The sequence below is a fragment of the Chanos chanos genome, chromosome 2 (genome assembly GCF_902362185.1).
Source record: "Chanos chanos chromosome 2, fChaCha1.1, whole genome shotgun sequence".
NCBI lineage: Eukaryota > Metazoa > Chordata > Actinopteri > Gonorynchiformes > Chanidae > Chanos > Chanos chanos.
Window position 1 is genome coordinate 26,685,330 of NC_044496.1, and position 22,403 is coordinate 26,707,732.

Consider the following 22,403-nt stretch of genomic DNA (forward strand, 5'->3'; position numbering starts at 1 on the left):
TCATAGGTCACTGAGAAAAAAACCACACCAGTGGGAGGTTCGTGTGTGTGTGATGTGTTTCCCCTGGCGGAGAGCCAACTGGGACTGAGCGTTAAGCTCTGGTGATCATTATGAGAGGTGTGGCCCACAAAGGGTGGGTGGAGGTGGATGTTGGCCGCACAGGGGCACAGTGCTGTCCTGACTCTGCCCTTCCATGTCCATATCCAACAGGGTTGGCCTGGCTCCACCAACCCCGCTGTCCCCAGAGCCCAGCGGGCTGTCACAGCTGCTGCCTGGAGACGAACTCAGGGTCCGTGACAGAGACGACAGCTTCCATGGGTCCGGCCTTGCCCGTGCCGGGGTGGGCCGTGGCCGGGGTGCAAACTCCAGAGTTTTGGGCCTCTCCAGTGTGCCACCTCCCGTCTGGCTTTCGGAAATGAGGGGGACAGGAGGTGGAGGCTTGCGGCGTTGCAGCAGGGGGTAGACGGTGGATGGATCAGGTAAACGTGGAATGTCCAGGGTCTCCTGAGAACCTAGGAGAGGAAAGAGGAAGGGAAACTATTTTTTAGGCTTCAAAAAGCACAGTAAAATCATTAAGTTTGTCTTAACAACATTTTCCAGCCATGCCAGAGCATCTGAATCACAGGCAAACAGGCTGTAATGTATCATTAACTGAACAGCATAAGCATCAAAGGCAGCAACATCAGAGAATATCTACATCTATAAAACATGCCACAGGGAACAGATCACTGGTAAAATGTATAGAATTAGAGGGGACTGATGTGCATGGGCATAAACTAGCATAATTTGTATCTTAAGGCTCTTTCATGATTGAGGGCATGTAGAGGGTACATAGGGAGAAATAACATACAGTCTGTGTTTAATGACATATTCTTACACCTTCCTCACCTGTGTGTGGTGTGGTGGTGGGAATGGGCACTGGTGGGATGGGCATGCTGCCATCAGAGGGGGTGCGTCGATGACCCACCACCGTCTGCGCGCGAGGTCGGATCGCGCCATCGGACGGTGTTCGGCGGTGCCCGCGGTTCAGCGCCATGGCAGCAGATACGTGGGTGGGCGTTAGCGACTGGTTGGGCTCCTTTTTAAAGCTCTCTGCCCGCAGGTCCAGTAATGGGTTGAGAGCGGGTGCTGGGGAGATCACTGGGATGGAGCTGGCTGGCGTGGGGGCGAGATCGTCAGGATCAGAGGGCAGGAGGGATTTGGTAGAGTTGCAGTCGGAGAGGGAGGAGAGAGAGAGAAGAGTGACAGATGGAGAGGGGTCCAGACATGGAAGGGTGGAGTCGTGATGTCGACTGTGAGACAGAGAGAGGGAAAGCGTGCGGCTAGGTGGGGACGTGCTGCGGCGGAAACGCCCTGTTCTCTGAAAAAGCCCCTCCTTCTTTTTCCGCTGCTCCTCCCGCTGGTCATGCTCATCCTGACTCATCTGCACAAAGAAAATACATAATAGTCACGTCTGTTTTAGGCAATGTCAGCCCTGTTACAGGCAATATCACCTCTATTACAGGCAGTCTCACCTTAGTTACAGGCAATGTAACCTCTGCTACAGACAGCGTCAGCTATGTTACAGGGAATATCAATTTAGCTATAGACAGTACCACCTCCATTACAGTAATGTCACCTAAGTTACTTTAGTTAATGTCACTTTAGTTACAGGCAAGGTAACCTCAGTTATGAACAACGCTGCTTTACTTATGAGCAAAGTCTTCTCACTCACAGAGAATGTCTCTTTAGTTACAGACAATGTCACATCAGTTACAGATAATATTCAGTTACAGATTATGTCATATGTGATACAGGGAATGTCAGCTCTGTTACACACTATGTCATATGTGATGCAGTAAATGTCAGCTCTGTAACAGAATATGTCATATGTGATATAGGGAATGACAGCTCTGTTACAGATTATGTCATATGTGATACAGGAAATGTCAGCTCTGTTACAGACTATGTGATATAGAGAATGTCAGCTCTGTTACAGACTATGTCATATGTGATATAGGGAATGTCAGCCCTGTTACCGACTATGTCATATGAGATATAGGGATTGTCAGCCCTGTTACAGACTATGTCACCTTGGCCACAGGCAAAGTTACCTCATTCCAGCAAATGTCACCTCAAATGTCAAATGTCACCTGAGTTAAAGATCATTTGCTCACTTCAAACCAGTTCTGACTGCTAAGCCACAGAGGCCTACGTTCTACAGTTGAATATGATGAAGTCACTGCTGCATTTCCACTTTAACTCAGATCAGAGAAACAGCTGACTGCAGCAGGGTCTGACACAAGAGATCATAAATACATTTTATCTCATCGTACCCAACCGCAGAGATGAGTCATCCACTTCCTTATAGTATTTTAGATGAGCTTGTAAAATCTGGAATTTTCAGTTTTATAGATGTCAAACATATTGCAAACAGATGTTGAAGGTCACATTCAAACATGTTCTCCCCAACACATATTTTTCAAATTCACTTGCAGTTCCTAAGACTGTGAAATACTAATCATTTAAACAGCAAACTTTACAACAACAACAAAAAATCACAACATCTACCAAGCGACAATGCTGTTACCCTTGTCTATGACATCAACTTCATATTTGTATCTTATATTCATTCATTCATTCATTCATTATCTAAGCCGCTTATCCTGATTAGGGTCGCGGGGGGTGCTGGAGCCTATCCCAGCGCACATAGGGCGAAAGGCGGGGAAACACCCTGGACAGGTCGCCAGTCCATCACATCGTATCTTATATCATTACCCATAATACCAGTCTATTCTTTGGCTGCATCCTTTTCTCCCTATCTTCTTCCTCCTCTCTGTTCTGCTGTACCTGTAAGCGTCCCAGTTGGAGGAGGTCGTGCCCCAGTGCGACGGAGGCCAGAATGGAGGCGCATCCGAGCAGCAGCAGGTCACTCTTCTTTCTTTGATTGCAGCGCCTCACCGAGTCCTGAGCCCCGACGCCCGGACCCACCCCCACCCACAAGGCCCCACTCTCATCCACCGCCCCGTTACTGCTCAGCTCCGGAGCCAGCCGCGACGTGGGCGAGTCCTCAAACTCACAGTGCTCCTCTAATGGGGGGGTGAGGGCCCAGTGAAGGGATAAATTAGAGAGAGCAAGAGAGAGAGAGAGAGAGAGAGAGAGAGAGAGAGAGAGAGAGAGATGAATAAGCAAATGTGAAAGAAAGTGAGCGGTTGTTCTACAATAAGGACAATGACAGTGAAAGTTTGCACTGCCTTAAGCAGTTAATAAAAGGTACGGTATAGTTAGGAAAGGCGTTAGACTTTCAGTCAGACACTGTCCATTCACATATGAAAACTGCTTTAATCTTCACTTATAGAACATGGACAATATGCAGGCAATGTATACAATGTAAAAGAATATACTTTTGTGTGGGACTACACACTAACTCACCCATTTCATTGAGGCTGGAGAAGCCAGCAGTCATTGGAGCATGTTTTGGAGACTTGCCCAAGTTTGGGGCACTGGAGGACCACACCTTGGAGCCCTCCCCTAATGACTTCAACCTACACCACACACAGAGAAGGTAAACGAAAGTTATACCGCATGCAGAGAAGGTAAGCACAACTTACAGTATATACAGAGAAAGTAAACAGGGTAAACACACAGAGTATGACTGTATTTCGAAAGCACTTATTAATTAGAAATTGGTTAAAAATGCTGCACATGTACAGTCTATGTAGGCAGAGGATGGGAAATTGAATTTTCTGTTGTATGAACGTTAGCCTCCTAAAGACCATACCTGTCCTCTCCCCCCACTCTCTCTCTCTGATGGGTGGAGCTGGGCCCCCAGGTACGTCCCTTCTTCTTTGTGCCCGCCAGATCCTCCTTCTTACACACCGCTGTACGTCCCCACGTCTTCCTCCCATCACTGGGCGTCACTGTAGCACATAAGCCAGGCAAACGTCTATGTTAGACAACCAGTCCTTCACATTTCAGAAGAGACAATGCTCTAGTCAAAACTGGGTCTTAATAAACTGAAGCATGCAATTGATTGAAATTGAGCTCATTGAAGCTTTCTGGCATTCCTATTGAGGAATTAAACAAGTCACTTGTGTAATACTTTTACTAAGACACATTAAAGTATAACCTAACATTATGAAAATTATTGATCAAAGAGAAGCCTCAGAAAATCACCCCCCCCCCCCCCCCCCCCCCCAAAAAAAAAAATCTCTCTCTCTCTCTCTCTGTCCTGTACTTACATCGAATGGCTCGGAGCCGCGGTGGGACCCCTGGACTGGCGGGAGGAGTGGTATTCTCACTCCCCGGAGTCTTCCTCTTGTCCACGCTCGGGGATGCTTGGACTGTAATCTTATGCTCAAACCCTATAGCATACACACACACACAAACACACAGAGTCAGTCACTCATGGACCTAACTCACAAATTCTCACTACAGCTGATTCACACACATCCTACTGAATTGGATGAATACACACAAAAAGACAATGCATTCATTTCAAATCATACATAACTTGCCACTTTTCTCTAATTAAGAATTAAATGTCATTTCATAGTTTATACGGGGTACTAACTGACTGAATTGAGAAATACTTAAATATATAGTGCATTCAACATCCTTTAGTCATTAATCACTATGATCACAGTGAGAACAACTGATGTTTATTCAGACAAGCAGTGACTGTTTACTTATCCATTCTGCTTTTTAATTAAGCATATAATGATTGAAAACACTTTCAATACTTAGTTCCTTTTCAAGTATAATTTCAGCCCTACAGGATCTCATAAATCCGTAGATTATGATGTAAGGTACAGCTCCCCCTCCACCCACCAGAGGGCAGACTAATGCAGTTGCTGTCACGGCCTAGTTTGAGCAGGCGGCTCTTCTTGAAATGGCCCTTTCGTTTTTTGACGTGGGGCTTCTCCTGGTACATCTGGTGGATAATGATGTTGAGTTCACGCTCCACGATGTCTATCTCACGTTCAGCAAGCTCCTGCTCTCGTCTCCTCAGCTGCTCCTCCTGTTCCCGCTGCTCCTCTGCTGCACGTGCCAGAGCTTCCTCCCACGAGCGGAGCTCCTGAAAGAGAGGGGAAAGAGGTGAAGGGGAGGAGACAGGATATGAATGGATGCAGCAGGAGCATGGTCAAGATTGGTATAATGTTAAGGAAGTGGAGGGAAAAGGTTAGCAAAATGGGGTTCACGATGGAGCAAAGACAGAGAGGGAGAAGAGGAGAACAATCAGAGAAGGTAGGATTCAAACCAACTGTGTAAATGAGATACATTTTGATTGGCTGCCCCAAAATATCCAAACGAGTTGGGAATTTGTTGGAACAGTTCAGAGGATCCTCATCATCTCACACTACCTTATGGAAAATTTAGTTCAGAACTGACTGAATTTTTTCTCTAAAAATAGCCTTTGAAGAACCTGGATAGTTTAAATTAAAATAAATAAATAAATAAATAAATGAAAATAAAAGCTGTGTTTTCACAGTCAGCTTGTCAAAGGCTTTCAATACACAGTAAGCTTTCCATATATAGAATCACAGAATAAACTTCATAAACCATAATAATAAACTTCATTATACCAAAACACCTTCATCATTACCTTTTCCTTAGCCCTCAGCTCATCAAACATCTGCTGGATTTCCAGTCTCCAGTCCTCCTGTAGGGAGTGGAAAGACTCCAGAGGCATCTGAAACATGGACGACTGCTCAATGGCCTGCAGACGCTTTAAGATACAGCCAAACGACGGCCGACTGTGAGGGTTAGGACTCCAACACTCTAAAGAGAGGGAAAGAGAGAGAGAAAGAGAGACAGGGAGAAGGAGAGAGAGCCAGAGAGAGCGAAAGAGACATAGACAGAGAGGGAGGGAGATCAAAGAGATGAGAGAAAGGAAAGTTTTGAAGAAAGACGCAGGAAATGAGAAAAAACGACAACGAAGATGGGAAAGTGATGGATAGTGATGAGAGGAGAGGTGAAGTGTGTTAAGAGAAAAGAGAGATAAAACAAAGTGATTTCGGGAGAGTGGTGAAGAAATAGAACGTTGGGAAGATTAGAATGATGGAGATTAATAGGAGTCTTTGAAACGTCATGGGACTGACATGGTGAAACACAGAGAAACTACTGCCCTGCTGGGCACCATCTTGGCTCTTACCTGTCAGCAGCTGTGCGAAGGCCTCGGGACAGGTGGAGGGGATGGGGAGAGTCAGCTTGTTCATGGCCACGCCGTACGCCACAGCCAGCGCATCGATCTCCCGATACGGCACCTCACCCGTGAGCAGCTCCCAAAGCAACACCCCAAAGCTGAGAAACAAAAAAGAATTACGCAGTCGGCCATCTGCGTCAAAGAGCTGCTTCTAATAGCTGATACAGCTATTGGAAAACAGAAGTAAGCCATATCATTCATAAACTATCAAATCACTCAAAATTCCTCTCCTCTTAACTCAAATCAGGGGCATTTTTATTTTGTTCTGGGCGGTTCTCCTGTTGTTTCTTTTAATTAGAGCACAATTTTTACAGGTGTGTATCCCCTCCAGCCAATCAGACACAACAGTGGTTTGTTGCCATGACAGAAAGCAAGACTTGGGTCCTCCAGGATCAGATCTGGTCAGCCCTGCCCTAAAATAGCATTACTCCATCTCAGAACGCAACAAGTGAAACCTCTTGTACTGTCTGTTTTACAGACCGTCACCTGTTACACAGTAAAATAATCTGAATCAACTCTGCTTAATGCACTCTCTGCACTGGGCAAACATCTCAGCATCAGACTGTCTCTCTCCTAACCCCTCTGCTCTCTCTCACCTCCAGACGTCACTGCTTTTGGAAAACAGCGACAGTTTTATGACCTCCGGTGCCATCCAGGCGTATGTGCCCGCCGCACTCATCTTGGTGGTACGGTGCCACTCTCGTGCCAGACCAAAGTCCGTGATTTTCAGGGTCTTCCCGCTTAGGTCGTCCCTCTCCACTGGCTCCAGGATCAAAACTGAGAAAAGAAAAGAGACAAGAATTAGTTTCCGTTTTTGGGGAGATTTTTGATATGCTATCTGTAAATGGTAAAGATCAGAAATGTTAATCATCTATCAAGGTCCTCCTATCAAATAAAATTAGAAAACAATACACACATTCAACAACAACAAACCAAGGGCATATTCCATCTTATCTTGTCAGGCTTTTAGCAATTAGCATTAACAACAAACAGAATGGCAAACAGTTTGAATGAATACAAGAGACAATAACACTTATGGGAAAGGTCAATACAAAATACAGCTCCAAAAATATACATCTTGATAACTGAGTCTAACACTGTCATAACTCATATCCTAAGTACGTAAGAGGTGCTTAAATCGTAAGTGTGTGTGTATATGTAAACAGTCCATATGCACACTGAGTCAGGCAAAACAGTGAGGTGGAGTAAAAACAGCTGCTGTTGAGCCATTAGTCAAACTAAACAAGATTATGATGTCTGACAATAGGACAACCAGACCACTTATCTCTCTCAGCTCTTTTTTTCCCCTCACACTTCATTTCATTCTGTTCTATAGCTTTCTTTCCCCCTTCCCTGAGCCGTTCTCTTTCTCTCCGTCTCTCTGTCTCTCTCTCTCTCTCTCTCTTTCTCTCGCTCTGTCTGTCTCTGTCTCTCTCTTGGGCTGTGCATGATAAGGTCTCCCTCCTTCCGAGTCCTCCATCAAATATTCACCATCCAGTGACAGTTGAGCTGTTACCACAGAACCCTAGAGAGCAACAAGATCCCTCCCAGCCAGAGGCCATGCACAAACACACACACACATGCACACACACACACACACACACACACACACACACACACACACACACACACACGCATACACACAAACTCTCTGCCTCTTGCACACATACATTTGCATGTTCTCTCTCTCTCTCCCTCTCTCACACACACACACACTTTTGCACCTTCTTTGCTCTTAGACACACACTGACAGATGCATAAATGCTCTTACATGGGAGGCCTAAACATTACACACAGCCTGTACTGGGCTCCAGTATAGCTGGAGCCAATGAGAATCCGCCAGTCCTTTTTTTTCAAATCAGGGTTTATATGATAAACCTTATCCCCAAAACAAAATTACAATATGAGCTCTCTTCTTCCCCATTCACAGTCTTGCCCAGTGACATGCAGGTATAGGAGCTGATTTTCTCTATGACCGCTCACATGATCCACCTTCAACATTCAATGGCCACTAAGACTCAACTTTCCAAACTACTTTATCACACAGTCAGGAGAGAACTCTATGGAACCTGCTGTTTGGTTAGATTATTTACACACCAGTCCATGGGCTAAAATGAATTAGTTTGTTGATATTTATTAATTATATTATTATTTATTAATTTGTTATTAGCTTGGTATTATTTATGTCAGAGGTCACTGTGGGATTCCTAGGTAAGGAGCAGATAGCCACCATGCTTGGGGTTTGAACCCAAACCCTTCCTATGGTTATAAAACTAATCCCCTAATTTCTATATCATTACTACCAGAGTCTGCAGGATTGGCTTGGGTTTAAACCCCAAGTGATAACGTGTTCCATAACTATCTTCATCATAGCACATTGTAAATGTATCTATAATGCTCCACAGGTCTTTCATAATGCAGTGTAGAGGAGGCATAGGCCCGAATAAACATTCATAATCACTCATTCCTTTATTAATGTGAGGTTATGAGCATGCAACGCAGTGTTTCGTAAGGTAAACTACTGTAATGTTCTAAGTGCAAAGCTTGTAAGAAAACGTGCTTGATGAAAATTACCAAACATGTTTGTACACGAGGCAACGTAAGAAGAAATAGTGCAGTTATTAGTGACTAGGTTTGATTAGTGACAGGGTTTTTTTTATTACTTTATTAAGGCCAAGAATCTCTATTAAAGCACACAGAAAACAAGATTGACATGAGATGTTCCTGTAACGAATTTTTGTCGTCAGTGACGGATGTCGTGAGTCGGGGGTGGTGGCTGGGAGACTCAGTACAGCATGGATTGTCTGTTTTGGTAATTATTCATTTCTGTATGACTGTTGTAATGAGTCTTGGCATGGTTCCTGTCAGTGCGGATGGTCACTGTGTCATTCATAAAGAAGCGTGTGAGGGTTTTTATCACAGGATGGCCACTTGGCAGACTCCACATGCACATGGGAAAACGGACTGGTCATCGAAGGGCATTCCGGTCTGACTCACACGCTGGTGTAGCACAGGGTAATGTGTAAAACGAATGAAAGCATGAATGATATCTTGGCGGTCCAGCAGAGTTGAACTCACACACTGATTCTAGAGAACTTAAGAAACTTTGCTCACTATCCAAAAAAAAACAAACAAAAAACGTTTTGAAGCCAACCTCCCTTTTCTCTTTCTTACAAACTGAGAGATGGAAGGGAGAATAGAGGGGTGTAACTAGGTACCCCATTAACCCTATAAAGTCGAGGTCAATTACCTCACTTCGGGGATGACCGGCAGTGCTTATAACCAATCAAAAGTGATAGATAGCAGCCCTGAGGATACTGGGTCATTCTGTGCTTTGTCTCTCTTGGGATCTGAGCAAGTAGTAATCCAGTAACCTTTGACCCCTAGCCTTTAAGCAAAAGAATTGTTACTACAAGTTGTCTGATGGAGTGCACTGTCACTGACCCCTGAGGCAAGCCTCTTGACAGCACGTAGTTTCAACAGTAACACTTTTTATGATGTGAAAACGTAACATGTCACATGTAACTGAATTAGCAAAATGTAACACGTAAGTGTATTAGCAATAGGAATTAAATCAATGCACTAGGAGGGAGTTTCAAAGGGGTGTGTGTGTGTGTGTGTGTGTGTGGGAGAGAGAGAGAAAGACAAAGTGCCCCTTCAACTCCTCTCCAACGTGGCACCAAACTCTGCTCTTTCACTGTCTGTTCTCCACTTCCTCCAGCGTTTCCGCGTGTCGGCAGGCTAGGGAAATGTTTGGAGTGTCAACAATCAGCTGGACTGGTTTCACAGGGGAGGGGCAGGGCGTCTTCTTTTCCCTTATCACCTGTGCATATGCAAAAAGCAAAGAGAAGCAGGCAGGGAGAGTGCGCACAGCGAGGCCTTTGTTTGATCAGCAGAGCGGCAGTGGCGTTACTCCCTTAAGTCAGGTGAGCCAGGGCTAAAACTGCTGACTCCTGCCTTCTCCCTCCAAGGTCAAACACGGGGCGAGAAAACATTATTTCAGCATCTGTTTCTGGGCCCAATTTCAATTCACAAAATCATTACCACACGGCATGATTACTGACTAGATTTAATAGAAGCATATTAGCATACATGGTGTTGGATGTGAACCTTCCTAATTGAGATGTTCAATCAGTGATTAAAAAGTGATCATATCCATGTATCATATCCAGGTGATGGTACAAAATCACTGAGCATCTATTCTGGGTTGTAATTTTACATGTGATAACAGTAGGTGTGATTTACATTCCCATGCTATCCTAAACATATTCCATAAATGTACCATCACTGCCATTCCTTACAGTGTGTTCTTCCATGATCTCAACATTTAACATTTTACATATTCCACAGTTTATGTTTATGTGGACAACATCCCTGTGTTGGTGTTTTAGGTCTTCTACAACACAAGACCAAAAGACTCTCATTCCTGACCTCCATTTCTCCTAGTGCCATTCTTATATGAATTCAGTACACATCTCTCTCTCTCTCTCTGTCTCTCCCTCCCCTTCCTCTCTGTGCCTTTTAGGTCAGTCCTCAATTTTCTGTGTGCAGTGGCATGATGATATACTACATGTCACTACAGCACTTAAATGATGTCCACTGAGCCTCTCTCTCTCTCTCTCTCTCTCTCTCATATGTGTGTACGTGTGTGTGTGTGCATGTGTGTGTGTGCATATGTGTGTTTGCCTTTCCTCCACGTACTCTCATCTGAGGGCAGAGTAAGAAAATAGGTTATGTCTGCTGACAGTCATAATCAGCCATTGTCCCAGCCCCGATCTCTCCTGTTCTATTTCAATGCCTGTGTCACAGTGAGGGACAGCTGTCTCCACAGGGCTCTGTATATGTGTGTGTGTGTGTGTGTGTGTGTGTGTATGTGTGTGTTACAGAGAGAAAAAGAAGGAAAGACAAGAAGAGAATGCACTCTAGCGTGTATATTGAAACTGAAGGTGTGTCTGTATATTAAGTATGTGTGTATCTATACACACTATGTTAGTTCACGTCTGATCACACCTTTGTTTTTACACTTGCAAACATCTGCTGCCCAAAACAGGCTCTGTCCATGTCAGGCTCTGTTTATGTACTGGGCTGTTACTTGAGAGAACAGTCACACTGGTTTAACAACTCTTAACCTGTCTAGCTTTCAGCACTGTCTCACACACTTTATGTCCGAGACAGCGCTGAAACATTATGTAATGACCAGCCTGTCTCACATCCACTCACATGTGCAGTATTTAGCACGTCTTACACACACATTCACCCGTCTAACATTCAACCTGCCTCGCACACACTCTAATACCTAAAAATGCTTTTATTCTTCACTTATCTGAACGCAATGCTCTGATTATATCTATCAGTCTAGAGAATCGAGAGACGTTCATTATGACAGAGTCCAACAAAGATGAGCTCCCAAAAGCACTGCAGCAGTGCAGAGTAGTGTAAGATCACAGAATATTTCACATGCTTAATCATAGAGATCACTACTCAACTGATCCAACATATGATCCTAGCCTTTCCTCTCCTCTCCTTTCTCTCCCAGTCTAACTTTAATATGGTGCGTCAGTGTATCATAGTGTCACAGTCTGTCTTCCAGGCATGTTGTCCCACTCCATTGCTGACCCTCACCCATGTGTCATTAAATGTGTCCTTTTGAACCCTGACCTGTATTGATCTCACTCGACATCAGCCATGTCTATCATAGCAATCATAAACCTCAATCACAACCACAGAAGTGGCCACTGTGTACATTAAAAAGTTTATGCTTTGTTAATACTGCAGGCCTGAATGAATCAGGCCCTCTGGCTGTCTGGGGACAACTGCCACGTTGATATCTAACGTGCTATGTATGACATCATATGTACATCCATCACAAAGAACAACCATTTTAATATTTTAGTTGATAAAACAAGCACAAGACTACACTAGAGTCGGGTTTGTGTTCCAGTCTCCATTTTCTGTGTGTGTGTGTGTGTGTGTGTTTCAGAATTGATCATTGTCACAGTTAAATTAAGGGAAATGCAACACTGATACGAATCCACTACGTTGTGTTTCCCTCTCTCTCTCTCTCTCTCTCTCTCACACACACACACACACACACACATTCATTTCCGCTCTATGCCTAACTCTTGTTCTTTGACAAAACAAGGATGTGTCGCTCATGGCCATTTCCCGTTAGGTATGGATCCTCTGGGCAATACCATAACCAGACTCAGCATAGCCCAGAGGGAGAGAGGGAGGGAGAGAGGGAGAAGGAGAGAGAGAGAGAGAAAGGGAGAGGGAGAGGGGGAGAGAGAGGGGGGCGGGGAGAGAGGGGGAGAGAGAGAGAGAGAGAGAGAGATTTGGAATGCTCACTATCAGGTGCTGCCCTGCGGACACGAACAGCTGGTGCCAGAGCTGAATCAGGTTCCCTGGTCCTGCTCCCCTACCCCTCTCTCTGTCTCTATCTCTCTCTGCCTTTTTTTTCGACTAAAGTAACTCACAGTCACACTGCTAAGCCTGGGTTTTCAGACAGCACTGGCAGCACTGTTCATATATCTGTCTGATGCCTTCAAAAGGCTCTATTTGTTTACGACAGGTCAGACTGTCTTTGTCATAGCTACTCCGGTGACCACCTTGAGTAAACAGCAGATTTTAACCATCATCAATGCTATTTAGTGCCTGCAATCCAAAACCTAAGTCAGTTTTATCAGCCTGGTTCTCAACGTAGTCATATCCCCGCCCCTGCCAGACATCAAAGCAGAATTTCACTGAAGAGCTTACTGGCAGACACAAAGTGCCGGTGACAGGCATGGCTTTGGGCCAATGAGGGGGGGCAGCATCACCATCTGGGCGGGCCCTGTTTGGCCCAATAGAGGCTCCTGACAGTTTCAGCAGTCTCTGGGAGACTACATCTTCTCTTCATCACTGTGCCCTGCAGACAATCCCTCTCCCTCCCTCTGCCTCTCCCCCTCTCTCTCTCTCTTTCTCTCCTTTTCTCCATCCCCCTCTCTCTTCCTCCCTGTCTGCATCAGTTTCCAGCTGTCGCCCACTGAGAATCCACTCTGATTCTCTACCAAAAAAAGAGAGAGAGAAAGGGAGAAAGAGTGAAAACAGAAAGCAAGGATGGGACAGAAACACATGTGTGTGTGTGTCTGTGTGTGTGCATGCGCGCGTGACACAGAAAGAGAGAAAAAAGTATCTAAGATGAAAGATGAAAGAGGCAGGGGCAGGATGGAAAAAGTAAAGAGGGCGGGGGGGAGCTCTGTTGTATTGCCTTTCCATCACCAATTGTCGTTCTCTCATTTCTCTGCATCGCTCTCATCCTTGTCCAATGAAATCTAGTAACTGTCCCATCACATTTGCTTTTAAGAGCATTCAAGAATTTTCAGGACTGAGTGAAAATGACAGAGAGTCACACACTGAAATATGAACCCTCACACACCCAAACACCTTTAATGTGCTGAACAAACAAAACAGTTAATGTTTCGATCCTACTGCATCTTCATTTGACATTGACTTGAACTCAAATCACATGTAGAAATAATCTCTGAAGTCATGCAAAATCTCTTAATAAATTAATATAATTTGACTATAATGAATATATCTCACACACAGAAACATACTAGAGAGAGAGAGAGAGAGAGAGAGGGAGTCAGTCATGATCCATTCCATCACATGTAAAAGACACACACATTGGCTGTAGCATTGCATGTAAAGTCCTAGGGTGAATATTACAGGACATACAAAGAGCTGCCATTATCATTATCATATCAGACAGGGATACTGTACGGTCTGGGGCCGAGTAGGTTTGTTGTGCATTCACAGATGCTGTTCCCGTGTCACTGATACCTTCAGTTGGCTCTGGACCTGTGACTAGCGGCTGCTGGGCCTTTAATCTGAACCACAGCTCACTGCTGTTTCCCCCTGAGCTACACACTCTGTCTTTGTACTGCTAACATTCAGAAATGTCCTGCCTGGCAAATTTAAGACAGTCTTACCCCTTTTTTTTTTGGACAATGTTCACTCGCTCCCTGAGGGCAAAGGAGTTTGACTCACCAAATGGATTCAGTCAAATTCTTCTCTCTAAACCTGACTCCTAATGTCAAGTGTTGGGTTGTATCTGTGGATAGATAACGGTGTGTATGGAAGTGTATCATGGTATTGTACATAAAGCCTTTTCTGAATGCCCTGAACCTTATGTTCCCCCAGGGCTATTTGGAATGCAAACCACCGACCAGGAACTCCATCAAAATTTGCCTGGACAGTGACAGAACTAGACGAGTTTATGAACTACAGCTCACCTATATGAACACAACCCTCTCTCTCTCTCTCCCTGGGTTTTTGCGTGCATGTATGTGTGTATTTTTGTATGTGTTTCCAATAGAAACACACATAATTACTGCTGTAAACCACTTCATTTGTTGTTTTGTTCTTTTAAACAAAATTTCTGAAGACATAGCAGGATAGTGTTGACATAGACAAGAATAAAGAGAATTTCAGCCTTGTGTTTGTCATATCATTACCTCATCCTGACTAACACTACATAATAATAGTATAAAAAAAACATAATCAGTATAATGTTGAACAGTAGAAACAGGATAACAGGAGTGGAGCTATCAGCACTCTCCTTCACACCAGTGCTCCCAGTCCCTGGAAGATAAAAATACCTGTGGGACCTCCTGTCTCTCTCTCTCTCTCTCTCTCTCTGTCAGTCATGTGTCGATCAAACTCTATCACCTGGGGGTGGAATGCCGTGTGACAAAGCCACAGTGACAGTAACTGAATGACTTCTTCAATGGCCCCTACTGCTGAGACTCAGCCTGTCTGTTTATGTTGCGCTGACTTCATGTCCATTTTGGTGACCTTAAATGGGCTAACAGGTTAGCAAGGAGGACAGTTTACAGCTCCATAGCAGATCTGTGAGTACAGATGAGTGGGTATTTGGTATTGTGTGTCTGTGACTGGAGAACACAATGGCCACCGATGAATAGCCATATTGTTAAATAGCCTCTGGTATGAATCACTGTCACAAAGGCTCTTCCAGTCGTGAGAGAAGCACATTAAGCAGCAAAAAGTGAAATATTTTCACTCTCTGTCGTACTTTATGCAATGCTTCATATACATTTGCATACTGCACATGCAGTTCTGTATTTACAGTAAAATAAGAAAAAGGGACACACTCACTCAGTGGACTTAAGTGGGTCTTTGGTACTAGGGCCACTCGGTGCTTGGTCTCTGTGTAAAGGGAGGGTCTGCCTGGCTCCCCCAGCCCCTCGCTTACTCTGCAACCCAGCTGGGTAATAACAATGCCCTTCTTGCAGCCAGTGGGGTATTGCATTGTAACATGGCACCAATGGGCACTGTGCCCACACTTTGTGATCCTTTGCCATGCCAGTGTACTATGTGTGCAGAGATGAGGGGTGTGTTTGTGTGAGAATGTGTGTGCGTGTGTGTGTGTGTGTACAAGTCACATATGGTGCTGAAAGTTCTTTGTGTGCCATGCTCTGTTGACATCTGTGGCAACTAAATATGCATGTAGGCTATATAAGTATGTACTGAGATCTGTGTGTGTGTTGACTACACAGTAAATCCAGGTGTAAAGAGCAGGTTGTGTGTGTGTGTGTGTGTGTGTGTGTCTGTGTGATTATCTGTACGAGTGAGATATTTATGTTGGTACCATGTCAACTGAATGGGCGTTGTCTTGGTCTGTTTGCCTTGTGTCCGCTCAATTGTCTCTCTCTCTCTCTCTCCCTCTTTCGGTCACGTGGGGCAGGGATCAAACTTTGGACTACTGTGAAAGCTCTGTTACTCTTTGACTACAGTAGAGTCTTGGACTCTCTGAATCGTATCAGTGCATCGTGTGTATACAAAGTTCAACGTTCCTAGTAAACTTTAATGCAAAGACACTTTATTTACTGACATCAACTTTGATTAATGTTAAAATAAGTATGTGTACGCATAATTCAGATTAACTCTTCAAAAACCTGATATAAAAAACATTTATTATCTCAGACACAAGGCAATTTTAAACACAGGCAGTTTCCATGTGCTGAATCCTCTAACTGGTACGCCAACACATCAGGCAGTGTTTACTGTAAAGAGGAGCTACTCTGACTGATTGGAATACATACATGTTGGACATGTAGGGGTGGCATGAAAGAAGGACATATGTGCTGTTGTGGAGATGCTGTGGTGTGGTGGAGTTGTGTTACGATGGAGCTGTGTTATGCTGGGGCTGTGTTGTGGTGGAGCTGTGGTATGATGGAGCTGTGGTATGATGGAGCTATGTTGTGGTGGAGCTGTGGTATGATGGAGTTGTGTTATGGTGGAGCTGTGCTATGTTGGAGCTGTGTTGTGATGGAACTGTGGTATGATGGAGTTGTGTTATGGTGGAGCTGTGCTATGTTGGAGCTGTGTTGTGGTGGAGCTGTGGTATGATGGAACTGTGGTATGATGGAGTTGTGTTATGGTGGAGCTGCGTTATGATTGAGCTATGTTATGTTGGTTCTGCATTGTAGAGCTGTGTTATGATAGAGCTGTGTTGTGGTGGAGCTGTGTTATGACAGAGCTGTGTTCTGTTGAATGTGTGTTATGACAGAACTGTGTTGTGGTGGAGCTGTGTTATGATAGAGATGTGTTCTGTTGGAGGTGTGTTATGACAGAGCTGTGTTGTGGTGGAGCTGTGTTATAACAGAGCTGTGTTGTGATGGAGCTGTGTTATGGTGAAGAGGTTGCAGTGAAACTATGGTGTGAAACTGTATTACACTGATGGTATCATGTGCGCATCCCGCCACTGGCTTGGCCTTTTTATTGCAATCTCTTTATCGATCAGTGTAGATAGTGGCTGTGTGTGTGTGTGCGCGTGTGCGTGTGCATGTATGTGTTGCAATCTGTCAAACCATTGATCTTTTTTATGGCTGAATGCCTCTCTCTCTGTCTCTCTCCCTCCTTCCTTCCCTCCCTCCCTCTCTCCCTCTCTCTCCCATATCTAGTCATATATTGACAGGGGCTTAATTAATAAACTCAGACATTTCCACCACACTTAGCCAGCGAAAAAAAAAAAGGAGAAAAAAAAAGAAAAGCAAGCACCTGTTCACCACCTGTTTGTGCTCCCACATAGTCGGCACGGCTGAAACTACCTTAGATGTCTACAGTCCAATGGACCATATCACAGCGTAGACACCAGCATGCCGTGTGTTTGGCCAGTGACTCATCATCACACGCTGCAATGCAAACAGCTCTCTATGGCTCTACCTCCTCAATCAGTGACTCTAAACATACCTCCACAGACTGGGTTTCAGCAGTTACCACACCACATGGGAAAGTCACACATTCTCTCACTGCGCCCGTTAAACATCCTTTACCAAACAATATAATGTCAAAAAGCCACAGTCGATGCTTTCAAGTGAAAACTCCACTATAAGGGTGATCACAAGCACTTATTAATGAAGTTCATTCTATAGTTTCTCATGTGACACAAGGACATAATTTCATGCCTGTTAGGTTTTTTTTTTTTATGTAATTAAAACCCTGAAAAGTAAAAATGTCAAGGCAGATGTAGAACAAGGTAATAAAGTTGAAACAGAACTGGTACTATTAAAAGAAGACCGAGGATATTGTAATAGGACAGTGTTTGAGTGAAATGATTTTTATTATAAGATGTCTTTAGAGGCCAGAGCCTCCCAAGCAGGAGCCATATTTTTCCACTGCACTTTGAGTATCGGCCCATGTTGTTGCCATATGATATAAGCTTTCGTAACCATTTATGTCACATAAACACTGGTGTGTCAGCTTATGACTGAGGGACAGAACGTGAGAAAAGGTTAGTACAGTGCCAACATTGTCAGTAAGGCTTTTTAACGCTCCAGAAGTCAGACGGAGTGCTCGATTCTATGGCTAAACCGTGGTTCTGGTAAAGTATGACCATAAGACATTGTAATTAAGGTACAGTTTATTCTAAAACACTAGTTAGGTGGGGATGTCTGTAGAGCTCACCTGCTCCTTTTCTTGTGTTTGTTTCTTACAGCTTGGTCTGGGCCCTTAGGGACCTCTTTAGCAATAAAGAGCTGTAAACCCTCCCCCAACAGTTTAGACTGCTAGGCTTTTCCACTAGAGATGACTCCCATAGTCTGTTTACTCTTCCTTGTCTCTCTCTCTCTCTCTCTTGGTCACACAGCGACATCCATTTCTTGGATATCTCATTCTCCCCATCCCTTCATCACTCCAACCTCCACCACCTTCTCCCTTCCCCCAGTCTGTCCAGTTACTCCTGTCACTGTTCACACATCTCTGTCTTAGACGTACCATAAAGGCTTCATTGTTGCTATGCTGGAGGGTTCGCATCCCTGAAACCATAACCAGTCTCTCTCTCTCTCTGTCTTTCTCTCTCCCCTTTTTGTACCTGTTCATGGAAATGTCCTTGGCCTCTTTCAGTCCACTGAAAACTGGACAACTCTTCTGGAATCACCATAATTGTTAACTCTTTTACCACACAAGTCCTAACCACTTGACAACAACAGAACAGTCATATATATAATGCAATATCCCTGGTGTTTGCTTTTCATTATTGAATTATAGTATGTCTGACTAATATAACATGGACAGACATTTAAGAGGAGCCCTTGAACAGGGGCTCTTGTAATCAGCCACTGTTGAACTTGTAAACACATCCTCTCTTGAAGTGCTAACACTCATAACAACAGCTAATGTCAAATCCAGCCAGCCCCTCCCCCCACACAACCAGCTATTTCTCCCAGCCTCTGAGAGCATCTTCAGATTTTATCACATCTCAGAGTACTAATGAAAAGTGCCTCTTCATTCAGATCTGTGGGAGCCAACCACAGCTTATTTTATGCACAGCACATAGTAAAAGAGTGGGAAATGAACATGTATCCGTGCTATTTGATAGCAGCAGGTTCCGTAGGTGTGCTATCAAATAGGCACAATCTTCCGGAGTTCCAGTAATGCCCGGACAGAGTGGCGTGTCAAGGGAGTGAGACTAATGGTTTTGCATTACTTTCTGCTGAGTCACTCATCTAGTTGACCCCAATAATGACAGCGGTGGTTGGGTCTTTTGTTTTTTGCCAGTGTGTTGTTCTGGGGAGAGAACAGTAACATAAGTCTGAGGTGAACTGAGATGACAACATGGACTGACCAGTGCTGGTAGCCAATCAACAGCCAGCCTTTGTGCTAACATCACTCCAAAAGAGGTCACGGTAATCAGATTATCCTAGTTACACAGACGCTCAGCTGGGTCTCCAAGTGAGTTCAAATTAGCCCCTCAAGTAACATTAGCGCCAGGGACTATTACTCATAGAAGATTCACTTTGTTAATTTAACAGCCCAAGTATCACAGTACACCAGACACTGGTGGTTTAATCAGCCCCCATAAACCCAACACAGTTTGTGTTTGCATGTTCAAATGACATTTACTCTATGTATGTAATGGCATCTCTCCTTCCCTCTCTCTCTCTTTCTCTTTCTTTCTCCCTCTATCCTGTGGCAAGTGTCATCCACTCTGTGGTTTGATAATCCTTTAGGGAAAGATGTGACAGAAGAGGTTGAATAAATACAAAATGTTCCCTTTGCTTACCCTCTATCTAAGACAACTGAACTGTAGAACTACCTCTTACTGGCACTTGGAATATTAAGGTGTGAAACACACACACACTCACTCACACACACACACACACACACACACACACAGTTCCTCCACAGTTCTTTCTGTGTTGACATAGCAGGGTTTTGGGGGTGGGGTTTGCTGATAACTGGGGTTGGGGGAGAGAATGGGAGGCCCAGAGGAAGCTGCAGGGCTTGGGACTCCTCCGCGACCAAGGCGGTCGTGCCAAGCACGGGTGGTTGTGTGAAGAGGATATCTGAGCCCAGAGCACCTGGGTAATGCACTGTGGTGTAACTCAAAACTCTGAAGAGCCACTGCCCCCCGCCTCCCCTACGTCTCCGCAGGGGCAGGTACGGTAGTGCAGTAAACAAGCTTCCCATCCGGGGGGTGGAAACTCGACATGGTGAGGACGGTCTATGTTGTATTGTCACAGGATAAAGAAGGTTAGGAGCTGGCTAAATCTTCTCTCAAGCCTTTGAGCTGCCTGCAGACAGTTTCTACACTAACTCTTCCAAACTCAGAAAAAGCCCTGCACTCAGCATCTAGCGTTTTACCCCAACCTCCACCCCCACTCCTTTCCCCCTCCATTCATCAACACACAGACACAGATGTATGCACTCTGCTTCCTTTTTTCCCCCTCCTTTCCCCAATACACCAACAACTGCAAGAGCGTCTTTAAGCAGCAAGTAGCACAAAGAACCAAAAATAGCTCTGTGAGCTACAGCAGCTCTCCTTGAACAGAGGATGAGAGAAGGATGAGAGGGGAATGGAAGGGAATAGTCAGAGGAAAGAAAGTGTGTCTCTACAATCTTGCCAACTCTTTTTCTTTCATCCCAGTGATCCTCTGACAAAATAAACAAACAAACAAACAAAAAAACAAACAAAAAACCCCACCTATTCTGTACTTTACGTTTACTGCACCTGTGCCAAACACATGTCTCTAATAAGATCTCTCTGGGTCAGTGGAGCTATAACATCATATTTTACAGCTTTCTATGCATTTAGCTGTTGTCATTCTTACATTCTCTTGTAAGGTGCATAGATTTTACCCAATGCAATTCATTCTAAAAGTAGTCTATTAAATCTATTTATCTATTTAATACAGGTTTAGGTTTCAGATTTACCACAGATTTTGCCAGACCGTCCAAAAATAAATCTCATATCTGTGCATCCGCAAACATTCTTTTACCATACAGCTGTAAAATACAGACCAGGTTGTACTTACTGTTACTGGATTTGAGGTCTCTGTGAATGACTGGCACAATTGTCTGATTGTGTAGGTAGTCCATGCCAGTGGCAATCTGCACAGCCCAGTTCACCAGTACCCGTGGGGGCACCTTCTTCCCAGCCAGTGCCCGGTTGAGCGCCCCACCTCTGGCATACTCCATCACCAGACAGAGGTTGGGCTCCTTCAGGCAAACCCCACGAAGAGCGATAATGTTGGGGTGTCGGAGCATCCAGAAGAGACGGGCCTCCTGTCGGACACTCTCGGCCGTGGCGCTGATGTCTTCGTCCGGATCCTGCCGGGCTGCTTTCACGGCCACCTCCTCACTGTGCCACACTCCCTTATACACCTTACCAAATCCACCAGCACCAATCACTTCCTCCAAGCACAGTTCAGAGAAATCAATCTCCAATGGGCTCTCCCCACCTGCTAGCAGGCCACCCGGAGGAAGTGCTGGGTAGCTGGCATCTCGCCGTGTCACGTAGTTGCTGGGGAAGATGCCCACCTTGTCCTGGATCTTACCTGTCCACCATCCCTCATCGCCAGAGACTTTAGAGTCCTTGGAAAGCACCTCCAGCAGGTCCCCACGCCGTAGAGTCAGCTCCTCGTCAGCTGCCGCTTCGTAATCAAACACTGCTGTCCAGTACGGATTAGATCCTCCTTGATGGTGTTGATGGTGGAGGTGATGGGGGTGAGTGTCTGGTGAGCCTCTGGATGAAGGCAAGGTGGATGAGGTCCAGCAGCTTCCATTCTCAGTTTGTGTGAGACATGGGGGCCTGGTCATGTTTGGTGGCGTTGAGATACTGAAAGTTACTGGCAGGGGTGCTTCACAACACTCCCCACAGTTGGAGCAGTGCAGCGGGTTGGTGCTGGCTCCTCCACTGTTCTGTCTTGTATGCGGGTCCATAGTGTGGATCCCGCTGGTCAGTGCTGATGGGGTAGCCCTCCGTCAACTCAGGCACAAAATCCATGCGGTAGCCATGGACCAAACCCAAGCCTCCTCAACAAGAGGGGACAAATCAATAATCAGGCTCTGCTGGCACTGTTCAGGTAGTTAGCTTTGATAATGGGACACGTCCAGCGCGTTAGCATTTATAGTGCGTTAGCGCTATACCCAGTGTTGCCAGGGTGACCTTTACGTGCATCAGTTTGACAATGACCTCAGGAGACAGGCTATCTTGTTTATTATTTTAAATCAATTCTTTTCCTACGGCTACTTTATTTTGGTAATGCACAAGTAAAATGAAACCCCAGGACTACTAGTCTCTGTGTATAAGGTTGTAGGCTATTCCAGTTGGCGTCTGGAGATGCAGTCTGTCCGCGTTTGGAGAGCTAATTGTAATCATAAAAAGCTCGACGTGGTACTGTTAAGTACAAAACGTTCTTGTCGTAAGGCCTTT

General features: G+C 44.9%; 1 protein-coding gene across 1 annotated transcript; it reads right to left on the reverse strand.

The window, feature by feature from the left end:
- On the reverse strand, positions 1 to 22,403 carry map3k10 (mitogen-activated protein kinase kinase kinase 10). The gene is made up of 11 exons (XM_030766428.1): positions 21,004 to 22,403; positions 6,781 to 6,961; positions 6,134 to 6,282; positions 5,585 to 5,760; positions 4,810 to 5,056; positions 4,221 to 4,343; positions 3,761 to 3,899; positions 3,412 to 3,524; positions 2,830 to 3,068; positions 889 to 1,423; positions 1 to 512 (listed from the first exon to the last, which is right to left on the reverse strand). Exons 1-11 carry the CDS (start codon positions 21,908 to 21,910, stop codon positions 109 to 111), a joined length of 3,213 nt encoding a protein of 1,070 aa, XP_030622288.1. The 5' UTR covers positions 21,911 to 22,403; the 3' UTR covers positions 1 to 108.

Excerpts from the sequence above, each read along its gene's own strand:
- map3k10 (XM_030766428.1), bottom strand. The coding sequence starts at position 21,910 with ATGGACCCGCATACAAGACAGAACAGTGGAGGAGCCAGCACCAACCCG. Across the intron at positions 3,525-3,760 it reads AGAGTGGGGGGAGAGGACAG|GTTGAAGTCATTAGGGGAGG; the intron begins GTATGGTCTTTA and ends TGTGTGGTGTAG. Across the intron at positions 3,069-3,411 it reads CTCCAGCCTCAATGAAATGG|AGGAGCACTGTGAGTTTGAG; the intron begins GTGAGTTAGTGT and ends CCCCCCCATTAG.